We start from the raw sequence: 16826 nt of genomic DNA, 5'->3' as shown, positions 1-16826 counted from the left end.
GGCAGGAGCAAGGATATGCAGGGCTGGCAGGCAGAGAGTATAAACAGGAGGGGAAAAAAGCCAGGCGGTAATAGTGCATGCCTTTAATCCCAGCACTCGGGAGGCAGAGGTAAGTGGATCTCTGTGAGGTTTGAGGTCAGCCTGGTCTACAAGAGCTAGTTCCAGGATGGGCACCAAAGTTATACAGAGAAACCCTATCTTGAAAAACAAAACAAAACCAAAAACCAAACCAAAACAACAAAAAAAGAAGGAGAAATGAGGAAGAGGGAGCAACTGGAGAACAAGGGGCAGAGGATGTCAGGGGCCAGTAGGTTGTGGAGTAAGAGTGAAAGTTATATGGGCTTCTGTAAGAAAAGGAAAAAGCCCAGAGGCAAAGGTAGTCAGGATAATTTAAGCTAAGAAAAGCTGGCCGGAAACAAGCCAGGCTAAGGTCAGGCATTAATAAGTAAGAATAAGTTTCTGGCATGGGGACCTTGGGGGAGGGTCCAGGAGGGAGGGGAGAGGCAGGGAGGGGAGCAGAGAAAAATGTAGAGCTCAATAAAAATCAATAAAAAAATGCAACAGGAAAAAAAAAAGAATAAGTTTCTGTGTGTGATTTGTTTGGGAGCTAGGTGGTGGGCCCCCCAAAAAGCCACAAGAGCAAAACAACAAGTGATAAGGCTTATGACCTGGAAGGAGTCAGGTGCTCTTGAATGTCAACCAGGTGATGGTTTTTTTCTTCTTAGCCACAGGGAAAAGCTTAGTAGTCATGATTTAATTGGACCTTAAAGAATCCCCATCAAAGGGCACAGCGGAGGGAGTCCTATTTATCAACACTAAATAAACACATGGTGAAGTATGCATAAATATTCTTTATATAAACACGACACAACATTAAATAGTTCAGGTACAGACACACCACTGAGAACACATCCGCTGATGTCAAAGTCGGCTGTAAACACCACCTCCCCCTGAATACAAAAGCTCTGGGCTCACAACACGGATGGATGCCCTGCACAAGGGAAGGGTTCTCCACAGCCCTCCCATACCCCCCACCCGCTCCCCACACAGTCCCGGCAGAAGGGAAAGAAGGAAGGAACCCAACAATACAGCAGCCACGAGAACAAGAGCAGCAGACCCCCTCCCCCGGAGAAAACACGGTGCACTTGGGGCAAGTCAAAGGAGAATGCAAAAATCAGTTGTCACAATGGGAAGAAGGAAATTTTGAAGCAATACTTTTTCCGAGTGCAATTCTTTCTTCAGAGGACGTGTAGCTTCCTGACACAAACGATTCCTGGGTGAAGGTTATACAGTGACAACCAGAAGTCCTGGCTCCTGCTACATCACAGGAGGTAAGGCCTCCTTTCCTCCCGGAGGTGCCAAGTAGCAGGAAGTGAAATGCAAAGCTTTCTGTCAGGCCCCTGGCACAGTATTTCCTTCGCTTTTCCGTGTAAATGTGGATATATTGCTGTATGTGACATTCAAAGGTGACTCTAGGATTGAGTTTCAAGCAGTTTAGATCCCAGATTTTGTTTTGAAACATTCAGATTTAGACGATGAAATTCAAACATGTACAGAGTTCATCCTTTTGATCTCAGAGGGGCCCTAGTTCAGCTCTGCTGACAGAGCTGATAGCCCAGGAGACAGTAAAGCACTCAGAGTCCAGTCAAGACGTGGTGCGGACTGACCCGCCTCGAAACTGTCCGTCTAGCACAGGTTTGCTGAGAAGGCCTGGCTTCTCTGTGCTGGGTATTATTCTTCAGGGTGGTTTGTGGAAAACAGCTCCAGTGTCAAAAACCCAAACCCAGACCCAACCTCAAACTGGGCTTAATTCACTTTCAATATCATATTAGGATCCTAGAGGGCTTCAGTTACCAAAGCACTGAAAGCATATACGGTAGGAACCTTTTGCCAGTTCGGTGTTCCCCATCACGTTATGTACACTATGTGTGTGCGTGCCGAACTCACACATAGATAGGTATACATGTATTCATATGCGATTTTGTTTGAAACTTGAACTGCACAAAACGGTACTTTGCAAGAACCAAGAATCAAATCCACAAATAGAGAGTTTAACAACACACCAAGAGGGGACGGAAGCTGATTGGGACAATCAATTGGGACAGCTCTGCAATGTACAAAATAACTCGGAACCACAGATTTCCAAGCCTGCCGTGCTTCACATGGGGTCTGGAGGGACACCTTGAGACCCTTGGGACGAGCACATGGCAACTCGTGCAGGGAGCTCACCTGTGATTTCAGAGCTAGTGGGAATGAAAAGACCTAGGCAAACCAATTTCAGAGGATTCTTGCTTCAAGGCAATATGTATTTTTTTCTCTGTAAGAAAAAAAACACTTAAAAGTCTACTTCAGAATATATTTCTTTATATTCAGCAATATGTTTTTCTCTCTTTCCTGCTGAATTGGCATTTGGCCAAAATCAGTTTATTCAGTAGATCAGTAAACAGGCAGCTTCTTTCCTGTGTGGTTGATAAAAATCGCTTTATCACCATCAGGAACGGCCTCCCACTTGTGCCAGACTCCTGCTAGGCCTTGTGGGCTGATGTGCGTGTGTGGTCATTGCTACTGACAAACCCTTTTCCTACAAGGCCTGCTCGGGCACTCGCTTGTGAAAAATGACCGACTGTCTTTGCTGGTACTGCTGTTTGCGTCTCTTCCGTTTGTCACACTGGCATAAGAGAAGCATCTTGAAGGTGGTTCTGAATGTTTTGTTGCACAGGGCATAGCACACGGGGTTCACGGTGCTGTTGATATAGCACAGCCAGTAGCCCAGATTCCAATAGGTTTTGGGTATGCAGCTGTCACAGAAGGTATTCACCAGGACCATGATGTTGTAGGGGGTCCACGTGATGATGAAGGCCAGCAAGATGGCGCTGAGGGTCTGGGCTGCCTTCTTCTCCTTGATGAGCGACATCCTTTTCCGCTTGGTGATCTGACTTCTGGTCTTCAGAGCAAACCTCTTAGCCAGCGTGGCTTCCTTGAAGGACAGAGGGAGAGCGGCCGTGGTCTTGTCCACTGAGGAGTTGGTGCTGGAGGTCTTGGCTGTGTCCACGGCGGACTCTAACTGGATGGGAAGCTTGGAGAAGTCCTTCTGACAATTGTCACCATCATCCATGCTTTTCTGGGTCTGCAGCTTATTGGCATTTCGTTCCACATCAACAGTTCCCAGGTCCTCGTCGGGCACCTGCAGGTTGTCTGAGGATGGTAGCTTGGTAGCGTTGAGGATGGTGTTGTGACCTGGCAGCTTGAGCACAATAGAATAGATGGCTCTGGTCTCCGAGCCAATGTCCTCTTCATCTGAGGAGGCGGAGTTTTCCAGAGAGGCAGCAGCGTCATTGTTATTCCAGCTGTCACTACTACTATGGTCTTGGTCCATCTGCTCAACACTGGGCTTCCAGCTCTTGGTCGTGAACCAGAAGTGACAGCGGCCGTACTTTCTCCTGGAGGAGCGCTTCATGCTCTGCTGCAGTTCATAGCTGCTGCAGCTTCGAGAACTGCCTGTGGGGTGGACAAAGTTTTCTGCCTCAGCTTCTGTGCCAGAGGCCTGTAGCCCAGCCAGCTCTTTGGTACGTTTTTCAGTTTCCTTATAGATCCTCCAATATAAAATAGTCATGATGGTGACGGGCATATAAAAGGCAGCAATCGCCGTGCCGAAGGTGATGGTGGGCTCGCTCAGGAACTGAATGAAACATTCTCCTGGGGGCACAGTTCTCTTCCCTACAAAGTATTGCCAGAACAAGATGGCAGGAGCCCACAGGACAAAGGAGATGACCCAAGCTAGCCCAATCATCACACCAGCCCGTTTGGTTGTTCGTTTGGCTCGGTAGGTGAGTGGCCTTGTGATGGAAAAGTACCTGTCAAAACTGATGACCAGCAGATTCATGACAGAAGCATTGCTGGCCACATAGTCAATAGAAAGCCAGAGGTCACAGGCTAAGTTCCCCAGTGCCCAGCGGTTCATAATGATGTAGGTGGTGAACAGGTTCATGGAAATGACCCCGATGATGAGATCTGCACAGGCCAGGCTTAGGAGGAAGTAGTTGTTGACTGTCTTCAGCTGTTTGTTGACCTTAAATGCCACAATGACAAGGATGTTGCCAATGATGGTCACTAATGCCAGGAAGCCTGTTAAGAATGCAATGAAGACCACTTGCCAGACGGTGTGACCCCCCAGAGGGTCGTTGGAGGTGTCGTTGGAGGAGAAGTTCCCAGCTGCTTGCGAAATGTTGTAGCTGCCCAAGTGAGTGACTGTCCCCAAGGGCAGCCCTGCCTCTGAGGAACTGTGCGCCCAGGAAGAGCTGATGTTGGGAAACAAAGGCGAGGTTGTGCTGTTACTGTGCAAGGCCATTGTGACTCTCTGACATAGTCTGGGGAAGAAAGAGAAAAGACGAAGTTAGGAAAGATCTTTGTTCTGTTTGGTAATTTTTTTTTGGGGGGGGGCAGCTTACTTATTTTTTCATATATATGTTCTTATAAAGATTAAATGTGATCTTTGACCATTACATACAATTCATACTAAATACTTATCAACCCCAGTTTCTCTTAATTCTCTCCCCCTTCTGTCTACCTGTCCCTTCTTTTCTGGAAATCTTTCTTACATTTCTGTCTACATTTTTGTTTTGAGGGAGGGTTTCAGTCTGTAACCTAAGCAGGTCTGGAACTCACTCCTTAGCCTTCAAACTTGTGGCCTTTCTGTCTCAGGCTTGCAGAGCTGGAATGAGGTGGGCACCACACTTGGTTTTGTACGGCCCGCATTTAGGAAGTGTGTTACAAGACACAAGCTTCAAAGCAGTTGCATATAATTGAGTTAATTCTCTAATGTGAAGGGTAGGAGTCAAGGGCATGCTGGGATCCATCTGTTCAAGGCAGAATAATTAGCAAAGGGACTGACCTTTGTGCTTTCCCTCATGTGTGTACATACATTTCGTGGAACACTGACATCAAACAAAACTCTGATTTACTTACTTCTCTCATTTTCACAAGAGCAAATGCTTATAGGGCAATTATTTGACCATAAAGTTACCTTCTTCCTGCTTGATAAATGGATGTGAGTTATTTGCATTTTATCTACCAGATAAAATGATGAACATTTAGACATCTAAGACTTCAGACATAAGCAACTTGAAGGTGATACCAGCTATTCAAGCCTTACTGGAATGATCCAAGCCAACCCAAAGCAGGACAGAAAATTGTGTCCAACATTTCACATAGTACTGTCTCTTTATTTTCATCCTTATTTATTTAGAAACAGGGTCTCATGTAGCTCAAACTGGCCTTAACCAGATTATGTAGCCAAGAATGACTTTGAATTCTTATCCTTGAGTCTCTAACTCTGGAGTGTAAGTATTAAAGTAGAATAATTGGGCCTGGGGAGCCTAGCAGGGCTTTCTGCATGATAGGAGGGCACTCTCCTAACTGAGCTACATCCTTAACTCATGACATTGTGTCTTTAAACATTATTGAAATATGTAATATACGGTTTTTTAAAAAATAACATTTGATAGCATGCTCATTTCTTATATACTTTCTAAAGAGCCTTAATCTTCCCAGGGTCTCATCTTCTGCAAAGGTTCTTGGAGCTAGTGGCTACGTTTCCTTCTTTTCTTCAGGGTCTGCACGGTAGCCCTGTTTACAGTCCACCTTGCACCAACCGAGCCCCACTCTGCATCATACATTGACATCCACAACAACTTCTAGGGCCCCTTTCCACTGCGGCATGGTCCAGGGCTCCGCACTCATGGGAACTGATCATGTTCTGGTGTCTTGTTTGCTTGTTTTATGACAGCCATGCTGATTTCATTACAAATAAACATAACACCCAGAACTCCCAAGGCTTCTTGTCTGTTGTCTTTTATTTTTCTTACTAAGGGTGACGCAGGAGATGTCTGTAACTTGCCGTTCTTTCAGCTGTTCTCTTGTGTCCAGCCTGATACTCTTACCAGCATGTTTTGTGATAGGTGTTTGCCACCTGACCTAGAGTCCTTGACCACAGTAATGGACTTGACACACATACAAACAGAGATCATAGGTTTGGTGAATTCACATGGATGCTGGAAAGAGAGAAAGTCCGTCTTTAGGGGTGCCGGGTTCTGTTCACCACCTTTGTATCCATATGCAAAATCCGAAACGTAAGTGAAGGCAGAAGACAGATAGGAGGCAGGAGTGATGGGATGGCACCCTAAGAAAGAGACAGTCTGAGGGTAGTACTTTCAAAACTAGACATAGCTATTCCTAAATCAACAGGACCCCCTTGACCTTGGTTATATAACCAAAATGTTCCCTTTGTTTCTTGGGAGATTGAAGGAAGGCTTTGATTACCACAACAAATGATTCTTGATTAATCTGTTTGATTAAAGTATCAAGTGGATATTCTAGATCAGTCTCTATATCTAATATATAAATTGAGGATTATAGTTAATAAAGTTGTATTAGAATTTTCTTGTTAAAGCAAGTGGGCTTGAGTTGCTCTTACCACACATGCAATAATCTGCAGTAACAGATATGTAAATCTGTGTCACTATGGAAACCATTTGTTCTCTTAATATGTTGTGAATATCAACTATACAGGAAGAAATTGGTTCAAATTTTTTTGTTATGCTTGTTTATTTACTTAGCTTTTTGTATGTGTGCACATGTATTGTGGGTACATATGCCATGGTGCATGTATGGAGTTCATAGGACAACTTGGGCAACTGGTTCTCTCCTCTTACTGTGTGGATTCCGGGAATCTAACTCAGGTCACCAGGCTAGGCAGCAGGTGCCTTTCCACGCTGGCCCATCTGACTGGCTCAGGTCACCAGGCTAGGCAGCGAGTGCCTTAACATGTTGGCCCTTCTGACTGGCTCTTGAAATTTGTTTTTTAAAAAAATAAAAAGTGATTGGAAGTAAAAAAAATTAATGTGGTCATGGTCAGCATTAGTACATCTCAGTTCTTGCTGGTGCCACTGTGATTGGTCTGCAGAATCCAGGAAGTCCCAGGATATATATTATGGGATGTGATCCATCCCATAACTGAGAGTGAAGATATGCATAAGATCTTTTTAAAAAATCAGAAAGTCATGTGGACAATAAGAAAGCCCTTCCTGTGGACATCACATCTTACTATATAAATGCAAAACAACTGGATTTGTTCAGCTGGCCAATTAGGTACCAGAGAATGTGAGAAATTTAGAGATAAAGGCTCAGGTTAGTTATTTTCTTTTAGTTTCTTTTATTCCACTAGTCCACAGAGCACCACAGTCCTCTGATCGATTCTGGAAAAGTGAGACAAAGCTCTCAATTTAAAAAATCTTTAATTAGAAACTCTAAGTGACTTCCTGCTTCCCAGAAGTCTAAATTATATTTCTTTAAAGTTTTGTTTCTTTACACGTATGTGTTTTGCCTGCTGTATGTGCACCACCTGTGCGCTTGGCCCCCATGCGGGTCAGAAGAGGGCATTGAATCCCTGGAACTGGAATTACAGATGGTTGGGAGCCAACACACAGACGCTGGGGACCAAGCCTGGGCCTGTGCAAGAGCAGCAAGTGCTCTTAACCCCCAAGCCATCTCTCCAGCCCCCGAATTCCACTTCTAAATTAATCCTTCTTTTTCTTCTCATGGCCCTGGAGGAACCTTAGCAGTCGGCAGCCATGTTTTTGAAGGACCAGCTTCCTGGCATCTTTTCTCTTTAGAATACATCATCCGCAGGGCTTGTTTTGGGTCTCTGCTTTGGACCAGAGCGGTCTGTTTTCTGTCAGAGTTCATTACAGCACTCCACAGCAATGTCTTCATGAATGGACAGAAAGATCGCATCAGGCCACTAGGTGGCAAAGTTGGCTCAAAGAACAACCTTGGTGGGTGCCAGAAGCCGCCTAAGCAGCAGGCCGTCCCTGAGCTGGCTTAGTTCAGTCACGCAGCGGAGGAGGGCATCAAACAGGGTGGACAGAGCTTTGCAATCAAACGTGTCTTTAAAGGGAATCAAACTTGTGAACTTAGCCCTCGTCTTCATTTCAAGCTGTGAGGAGGAGAGACGATGCCTAATATGGCACAGCGGTTCTTGTTGTGAACAAAACATTTCCGCACGCCAAAAGTGGGGTAAAATTCCACTTAAAAAGGAGAAGGCTTGTTTTTAAAAAGGACGACGTATCAGTCTGCCTTCCTGGTTGCTGCCTTTCATCAGCTTTTATTCGACGTGACAAAAAAAAAATGTGACATGCTTGGAAAAAAAAAAAAAACCTCACATCAGTACCGCCGAGGCCTGGCACCGGCTCACGAAATAACATAGTTTAACCTTAAAAACAAACATCCGAGTTGGATGATTGTGGATCTCCGCGAGCACCTTTCAAGCCTAAAACGTTTATTTTAAAAAAACTAGTCTTTAGAGAAATGGAATGAAATAAAAAAAATCAAATATGAGTGAGACCCCTTTACCCAGAGAGGGTTAGCGCACTGCCCCCGACACGTTCTTGAAGGAGAGAAAGCCCTGACAGTCTGAGACCTGCTGTCTTTCTACATTCTGAAGGTCGTTCAATGTCATTTGCTCTGGTTGCTAAGCTTTTGTGATGGAAGAGAAGAAGTCACACTTTGGGGGGAAAAAAACCCTTGATCTTACACAGCCTTGGAAATAATTTTGCTTAAAGATCTCCTAGGGGCTGGGAGTTGGCTCAGTGGGTAAAGCACTGGCCGCAGGAGCCCAAGGACCTGAGTTTGGATAGCCCAGAATCCAAGGAAAAAAGTGAGTGCCACAGAGCATGCCTGTAATTCCAGCTCTCCTATGGTGAGATGGGAGGCAGACAGGAGGATCACTGGAAGCTTGTTGGCCAGCTAGCTTATTATACAGTCACAGAGCAACAAGGGACTGTCTTACGCAAGGCAGGTGGGGACTGAAACCTGAGGTAGTCCTTTGACCTCCACATGTGCCCTGTGGCATGTGTGTGCCTGCACTCACACACATGAACATGTACGCATACACATATACAACTGCATAAATAAAATATATGTGCATACATAAAAAATAGTAGAAAAAATCATCACAGTTTGGACCAAAGATTTAGGATATATGTCAATACACATACTACAAAGTCACCCAGCAAAGCCCATGCAATTGCCCCACTATTTACGCTATTGCTACTGACAAGTTTTACTCCTTATGTTTTTTTTAAAGGTCCATACTTATCAGACTATCTGTCTTTATAGCCACACGTGCCCCATATATCTGATTTCCACAAATACTTCCATATGTTTACATACCCCAACTGATACATGTTTGTACACACACTGCAAGTCTGGAAAAAAAAAAACCCCAAAAAAGTAGAAGCAGTGTGTGAGGTGGACAGAGGAAGTCCTGCCACAGCACGTAAGGGTCAGGAGATGTCCCGAACACTAACACCTGGCAGGTCAGAGAGCCCCTGATCTTGTTTCCACATTACAGAAAAATGCAGACTATACTATCCGAGGATCAAACGGATATAATATAAAACACCCAACACAGCCAGCCTGATCCACAGTAGTTTCTTAGAAATGGTAAGATTAATTGAACGCTCCTCCCTGACTGGTTACGGAATGGTCTTTTGTAAGATTTACAAAAGCTCACTTTTCATTGAGTCTAAAGAGATGGTCATACTTCAGGAGACGCTTGCTTCCCCTGGGGGGGACGTTTGGCAATGTCTGGAGCTGTTACTCCTGTAACGACTTGAAGAGAATGTGTTCCTGGCATCTAGCGGGTAAATGGCAGGGATGCTGCAGACACAGGACAAAGAACTGTCTGGTTTCAAGCGTCAATAAAACTGAGATGGACAAATCTTGGCACTAACAGAGATGAAAGAGGCTCAGAAAAAATGTTATAATATTCTGTTTTGCCAGGAAAAATCTGGAAAATATCCTGGTACTCTTTAATGTGGCAAACTTCAATTCTCTTCAAGAATCAGCTCTGGGGGTGGCGGTGGAGCAGCTTGGTAACACGTTTGCCTTGCAAATCCAAAGCAGCCATGTATTCCCCAGGAGCATGTAAGAAAAGGTTGGTGTGGTCACACACACTCATCACCTTAGCTCTGGGGCTGGTGGATTCCTTGGGCTTCTTGGAAGCCAGGCTTTCCTTACCTCAGTGAGCTCTCGGCTAGTGAGAGACTATGTGTCAAAAAGAAGGTGGGGTTGGTGATATGGCTCAGCAAGCAAAGGCACTTGCCATGTAATCCCAGTGACCTGAGTTTGATTCCTGAAAACCATGTAAAAATGTCAGATATAGTGGCTCAAATCTGTGATCCTGGCCCCAGCCCTCCTTTGGGGAGAACTGTGGTGGACAAGTCAGGAGAATCAAGCTATCATATGCAGGGCAAGAGCAGAAATAACAAAAGAGATCCTGCCTTAAAAACAAGGTAGAGGGACTGGAGAGATGGGTCAGCAGTTAAGAATGCTTACTGCTCTTTTGAGGGACCTGGGTTCAATGTCAAATACCAACACGGTGGCTCATAACTGTCTGAAATTCCAGTTCCATGGGATCCAATGACTCTTCTGGACATTGGAGGTACCAGGCACATACAACCTGGAACCCACTTATACACGTAAAATAATAAAATTGGAAAAAAACCCCAAAGTAGCAGTAAAGAACCCTTGAAAAGTTTTTCTTGGTCTCCACCTGTACATTGCTGCACCTTTGCACACACACACACACACACACACACACACACACACACACCAAAACAGAACAAAACGCAAGGTGGATAGCACCTGTAGGACCGTAGCTGAGGTTGTGCACACACATACAGAACCCGGGACAGCATACAGCACACAGGCAAGTTGGCTCCTCTGTCTAGGCCTGACCTCTGCTCTAGCAAGCACAGTTTCAAACAATACGTGTTTATAAAGCAGAAAGCAGGAACCCAGTCCTCCTGCCCTTGCCTCTCATTCTCAGCCCCCTGAGGTAACCACTGGCAACAGTTTACTTAATGAGTAAATATTTGTTAGGGGAATGGAGTGTCCTTCCAAAATGTGGTCTTCTGCAGAATTGTACATGCATACTTTAAGCACTTATTTCATGCCAGGCCCTGCTGTACACACATGTATTAAGCCATCCAGCCCTTGCTTCCATGCTGTGAACTGAGTCAGTTACTGAACTGTCACTTGAGAAGATGGAGGTATTGAGAAGTGGAGTGGTGGCCTGGTCATTCAGCTCCTAAGAGTTGATTCAAGAGCTGGGGAGATAGCTCAGTGGGTCATATGCTTCCTGTGCAAGCACCAGGAGCTGAACTCCATGCCCGGAATCCATGTGAAAACCTGGGCTTGGTGGTGTGTGCTTTAATCCCAGTGCTGGGGAAGTGGAGACTGGTGGCTTCCAGGGGCTCTCTGGCCAGTCTGTCTAGACTGTCTGGCAAGTTCCTTGCCAGTGAGAGACCCTGCCTCAAAAAACAAGGTAGAGAGTTCCTAAGGAACGCGATTTGAGGTATGAGTGTGTGCTCGCTAACTTTCTCTTTCTCTCACTTAACAGCATGTTACAGACATTGTTCTTATTCGGTGCCAATAAAGCCTTAGTGACACATGTGTTTGCAAAGGCACAAGGGACCATCCAGGATCCAGCAGCTGGCACACCATGTCCTTGGCTCAAGTGGAATTTCCAGGGTAGTAGAGAGCATGAGATACTGTGTTTGCTAAAAACTCCTCTAAATGAAATGTTGCAGACCTCAGCATCAGTGAGGCCAATACAAATCTCAAAAATCCTTCCAAAAATAAAATAGCTGGTTTCCAGAACAATCTCTCCTCACTAGCTCCTTACTGTGTTAGTGGGGAAGGGAAGCCTCCTGTATCAGGTTCTCATGTTAAGTGAACCAGACACGAATCGTCCGCTCTACATTCCAAAACTGAGCAGCAGATCCAAGAGATGAATGGATATGAAAGGATTCAGATGAAGCAGATGATGGACCAGGAGCTTACAGCCATATTCGTTAACCACCAAGGGCATATGAAGACTGTGATTAAACTGTCAAGTGTAAATTAAGTTTCTTAAATTTGTTATGTAAGCATTGAAGATGGGGGTTTTTACCACTGAAAACACTATCTGTGGAAATGAGAATAGAGAATTTGTGAGAACCAAAATAAAATAATAATAAAATGTATATTTTGGCAGCGCCGGTGCCATTAAATCTTAGAAAACAATGACCTCTTGTTTTGAGTTTCCTGTATCAACTGGAAACCAGAGCTCATGCGAGTGTGAATTCTGGCCCTCTGGGACCCAGCACAAAGCAGCGAGGAAGAAAGTTGAGCCAGCCAAACAAACAAACAAAAAACCAAAACACAGGAGGGATAAGACTGAAGAAAACTAAATACCAAAAGTGTGAAATCAATACAAATAGATTTACTCAGGCCGAAAAAGAAGAAATTCTAACATAAGGAAGCAGAAAGTCATAACTGCCCATTGAATGCCGAGGTTTGGTGCCGAGAATTAGCCTCAGAAGTCTCTATCACATTGCACATGTTCCGACTGACTGACACATGACTCGCTCCCCGGGCTGCGCACTAGCTTTCTGCCATGATGAATGTGTTCGTATAATACACTCCCTTCCCCCTCTGAGTTCCATCAGTGCCAGGCACACAGCGTGTGGCTCTACATGTCACAAGAGGGTCGGGGGGAGGGGGGAGCTTCAGACCTAGTCACACAGGTACAAGCTGGCAGTGTGCTTCTGCTCCCTGCTTGGGTAGCTTCACCTTCTGAGGCTCACCCTTCACTCTCCCAGGACTGTGCATGTTAAGCAGAGAATTCAGTCGCTTAGACGTCATGAAATGTCTGTCAAATGTTGTTATAGACTTTATCTTCATTACTATTATTCTTATTTTAAGTTACATCTTTTTTTAAAAAAACAACTTATTTAAAAGTTTTTTTTTTTAATTTTACATACCAACCTTAGTTCCCCCTCCCTCTTCTCCTCCTGCTCCCACTTTCCCTCCCCCCACCCCCCCCCCCCATCCACTCCTTGGAAAGGGTAAGGCCTCACATGGGATGTCAACAAAGTCAGGCATATCAAGTTGAGGCAGGGCCAAGCCCCTTTAAGTTACATCTTATTTGTTTGATTTTTTTAATAATTAATATATATTTTAATGTTTGCATAGTCGATTATCATCATTTTGTAAAAGTAATTTCCAAAAATGTATTGTTTGCTGTTGGGAGAAGACACCACAGCTATGCATATTTGGATACTATGTATAGTTCTTTAAAGTAATGTATAAATACCTTTCACAGAAATTTATATATGTAGAAAACAATGTCTTTAAAATAAAAAAAAGTTTAGAAAAACGATAACGTTTTGAAACCTAGTAGAATTTAGGATCTTTGCGGGTTTAATATAATGTTAAGAGACTGGACTGGCTGGCCTTTAGCATGGACGGAAGAGTAGTGAAAATGATGCTCTGGCTATATTTCACAAGCTCCAGCTTAAAGCTAAGTGTTTACTGATGGGTAGGCATAAAAGCTCTTTTCTGGTTAGGAGCTGCTTCATGGGCTATCACCAAGCAAAGTTCGATGTTTCTGGAACACAATTACCTTACAAACACACAAACCACACACACAGACACACACACAACATACATATACAGTCATGGACACAGAGACAGGGAAACACAAACAGCACATATACGGACAAAGAGACACAGACACACGCATACACACACCACACACTGAAATAATTTAAACATTTTTGAAGTTTCGAAGCATAAAGGCTTATACTTAGTAATACTGAAGTATTGTAGTTATTATCTTTCGCTCAGACAACACAGCATCAGCCTTTAGACAAATGGTGTCTTCATGTTTTCTAGATGGTTTTTCTTTCTTGTTTCTAACCATTTATCATAGATACATTAGTATTTACTCACTGTGACCCAGAGAGTAAATTTAGTTTAGCAGTAAAACTAATTTTGTTTACTAATTTTTGAACTCATATGGACTCCTCAACTTTTTAACTATTCATTCAAAACAACACTTTTTGGTTTATTATGACACTGTTTATTCTCTATTTGTTTTTTCGAGACAAGGGTTTCTGGTTGTCCTGGAACTAACTCTGTGCTAAAACCAGGATGGCCTAGAACTCACAAAGATCAGTCTGCCTTGGCCCCCCAGCCCTGGGATCAAACACATGTGGTACCACACCCGGCACTGTTTACTGTCTTAAGAGAAATAGCCAGGTGGTGGTGATGCAGGCCTTTGATCCCAGAACTTAGGAGGTAGAGGCAGGTGGATCTTTCTAAGTTTAAGGCAAGTCTAATAAAAAAGAAATAGTTTCAGGACAGGCACCAAAGCTATTCAGAGAAACTATTTCAAAAAATTTACATGCATACATACATGCATACCCACACACTTGTATGTATGCACGTAAAATCCCTGAGTTTTGCATATGCCAATAGCTTTTATTAGAGTTCTTGTTATTAGTGCCTTGTATGATTAATATCCAGGTTATCATGTTTGATTTTTTTAATGTTTTGTGTGTACGTGTGTGTGTGTGTGTGTGTGCTCACTCACAGGCGTGCTTGCCCATGTATGCGCATATGGAGGCCAGGATGTCAGGTGCTTTTGTCCATCAGTCTCTACTTTTTTATTTTATTTCTAAAGACAGTGCCTTTCACTGAAATAGCTTGCTATTTCATCTAGACTGCCTAACCAGTAGCCTCCAGTGATCCCCTAGGCTCCTTCCAGCCGCAGGACAGTTTTAGGGTCACAGGAGTGTCCAGCCATGTTTCGTTTTAACAAGAGCACTGGGGCTCTGAACTCAGATCCCCATGCTGGTGCGGCCAATGCTCTTAGTCACTGATGCACCTTTCCAGCCCCTAGAGACGATGGACACAAAAAGACTCGAAGGGCCTAAGACGCAGCTTGCCTAAGACATCTTTGACTGGCTAAGTAGCAGTGGTTGGAGGTGAATATCGGATTCTAAAACTTCACTAAAACTCTCTCCATGAATGGGTTAAGGAGGCTCACCCCTAATGGGACCCCCACTCCAAACTCCTCTCCAGCCCTGTGGGCAGCTGATGGCAGCTGAGGGGAGAAAAGGGCAGTTTTAGTCTTGTGGCCCATAGCAGATTGCCCATGTTCCAGAGGATGGCGCCCTATATCCATGTGTACATGGGCAGCCCTAATTGGCCTCAGTGGGCCATAAAGGAGGAGGGGGAAGAGAAGAGACAGGAATCTGGGAAGGGCATGTGGAGGGGTCTGTGAGAAGGATGGGAAGGGGTTGGAGGGGTTGCAGATGGCCAATATGATCTTAACACCTTGCATTTGAGTATAAAATTACAGAATACTTATAAACAAAACCCCAAACCTCTCTCCACCCCTTTTTAATCCCTTCAACCGACAGGACCCTGGGTCCTCTTGTAGTCATTAGCCACCTGATTGCTTTCACCTTTGTCTACTCCCAGCTCTACCTCACTGCTGATCCCGCTTTTCCTTCTGATGACAGAACCAGCAACGGTGTCGCGAGAGAATTCAGAGTTAATGGCCCTCCCCGAATTCCTTTAGTTCTTCTTTTAAAGATTATAATTATGAACACAAATGAAGCGCACAGACGAGCCTTGCACTATTTTCGTGCAAACATGTACTGTGCACCGAGCATGTCTATTCCTACTTCTGTTGGTGTTTGAGTTTAAACTCCTGGCAGCAAGCATTACCTGTCATTGCAACCCTGCCCCCATCTCTGTGCTCCTGGCTCTTGGGCCAGTCTGCAGTTTAAAACTGCTTATGCTCCTGTTGGGGGCATGAGTATAAGCTCAGCTCATCCCAACTAGGAGTGGTGACTCAGGACCAGCTGGATAAAACACGAACCCTTCGAAACCCTGAACGAATGAGTGGGCCAGGTTAGAGCCAGCAGTTCACTGTGGCTATGACAAAGGGCGCTGTTCTGCACCACCGGCCAAGCCTGGCTAAATCAGTGTGCACAGACCATTGGTTGCACTCAAGATTGAATGGAAAAGAATTCTCTGACCTGACTTTATAAGGAAGCAGTGTTAAGATGGTGGCTCCCCTTCCCCTGGTCCTGAAAAAATCAGCAAACCTGCATGTGGGAAACCATTGAGCTTTGGGGAAGTGAAGTAGTACATCGCCGGGCTTTTTGGTGACGATATTGATAAACGCGTCAGAATTAATGGCAGGCTATGGATGTCTGCTATAGCCTGTCTATTTCTCCCTGTAATTCCCATTGACAAAGGAGTACTGGCCTCACGGTGTGCCTCCATTGACCATCTAGAACCTCATTTCAAGTGTTCCTTTCAACCATGAAAGGTCTCTCTTCTTTTCTTCTCTCTCCTGTGTTTCTCTGGAACCCTTGGTCATGTATTGCAGGCCAGCCTCAAACTTATCATGTAGCCAAGAATAGTTTTGAACTCCTGATCTCTCTGTCTCCAACTCCTAAATATTCAGATTACAGGCGTTCTCCACCATGCCCAGCTAAAACACAGATTTTTCAATAAAAGGCTTTTAAGTAAAATTTGTATTTCAAAATATTCCCACCAGGGGTAGATACAGATTTTGTGGAGACTGACGCTTATGTAATTTTGCTGTCTTGCTCTGTTAAGAAAATGCACACAAAAATCATGAATATGAAAGGCCATCACTCTCTTCTCTCTCAGGAGTCCTTGTGAGGGGACATGAAGTTTTAGCTTTATTACCTGAACAGCGCATTTTCTCTCAAGTTCTGATACAAATCTAGATGATCTAGTTATTGTTAAGAGATGGAAAGTTTGGAAAAAGTTGTGTGTATAACAAAGAAGCTGAGAGTTCCTGAACTGGAGGTCCCGAAATTCTTTTCCAAAACATCTCAACAGAAGCAAATAACATTCTGGGTCTTCTAATGCTGTGAGGGGTGTGTAATGAATTC

The 16826-nt window shown here is 44.3% G+C and overlaps 1 protein-coding gene across 3 annotated transcripts in view; it reads right to left on the bottom strand.

Annotated features, from left to right (window-relative positions):
- Positions 1 to 891: 891 nt before the first annotated feature.
- The window catches only part of Chrm3 (cholinergic receptor muscarinic 3), a 446349-nt gene continuing 430414 nt past the window's right edge, over positions 892 to 16826 (bottom strand). For all 3 annotated transcript variants that reach the window (XM_050142313.1, XM_050142311.1, XM_050142312.1), the window contains one exon: positions 892 to 4367. In XM_050142313.1, coding sequence (XP_049998270.1) covers positions 2582 to 4348 — 1767 coding nt within the window. In that variant the 5' untranslated portion in view covers positions 4349 to 4367 and the 3' untranslated portion in view covers positions 892 to 2581. The remainder of the gene's footprint in view (positions 4368 to 16826) is intronic.

The sequence above is a fragment of the Alexandromys fortis genome, unplaced genomic scaffold, assembly GCF_014885135.2.
Source record: "Alexandromys fortis isolate MF-2015 unplaced genomic scaffold, M_Fortis_MF-2015_v1.1 scaffold_5, whole genome shotgun sequence".
Taxonomy (NCBI): Eukaryota; Metazoa; Chordata; class Mammalia; order Rodentia; family Cricetidae; genus Alexandromys; species Alexandromys fortis.
Note: the sequence above shows the minus strand (reverse complement) of the source record. Positions and strands in the feature narration are given on the sequence as shown.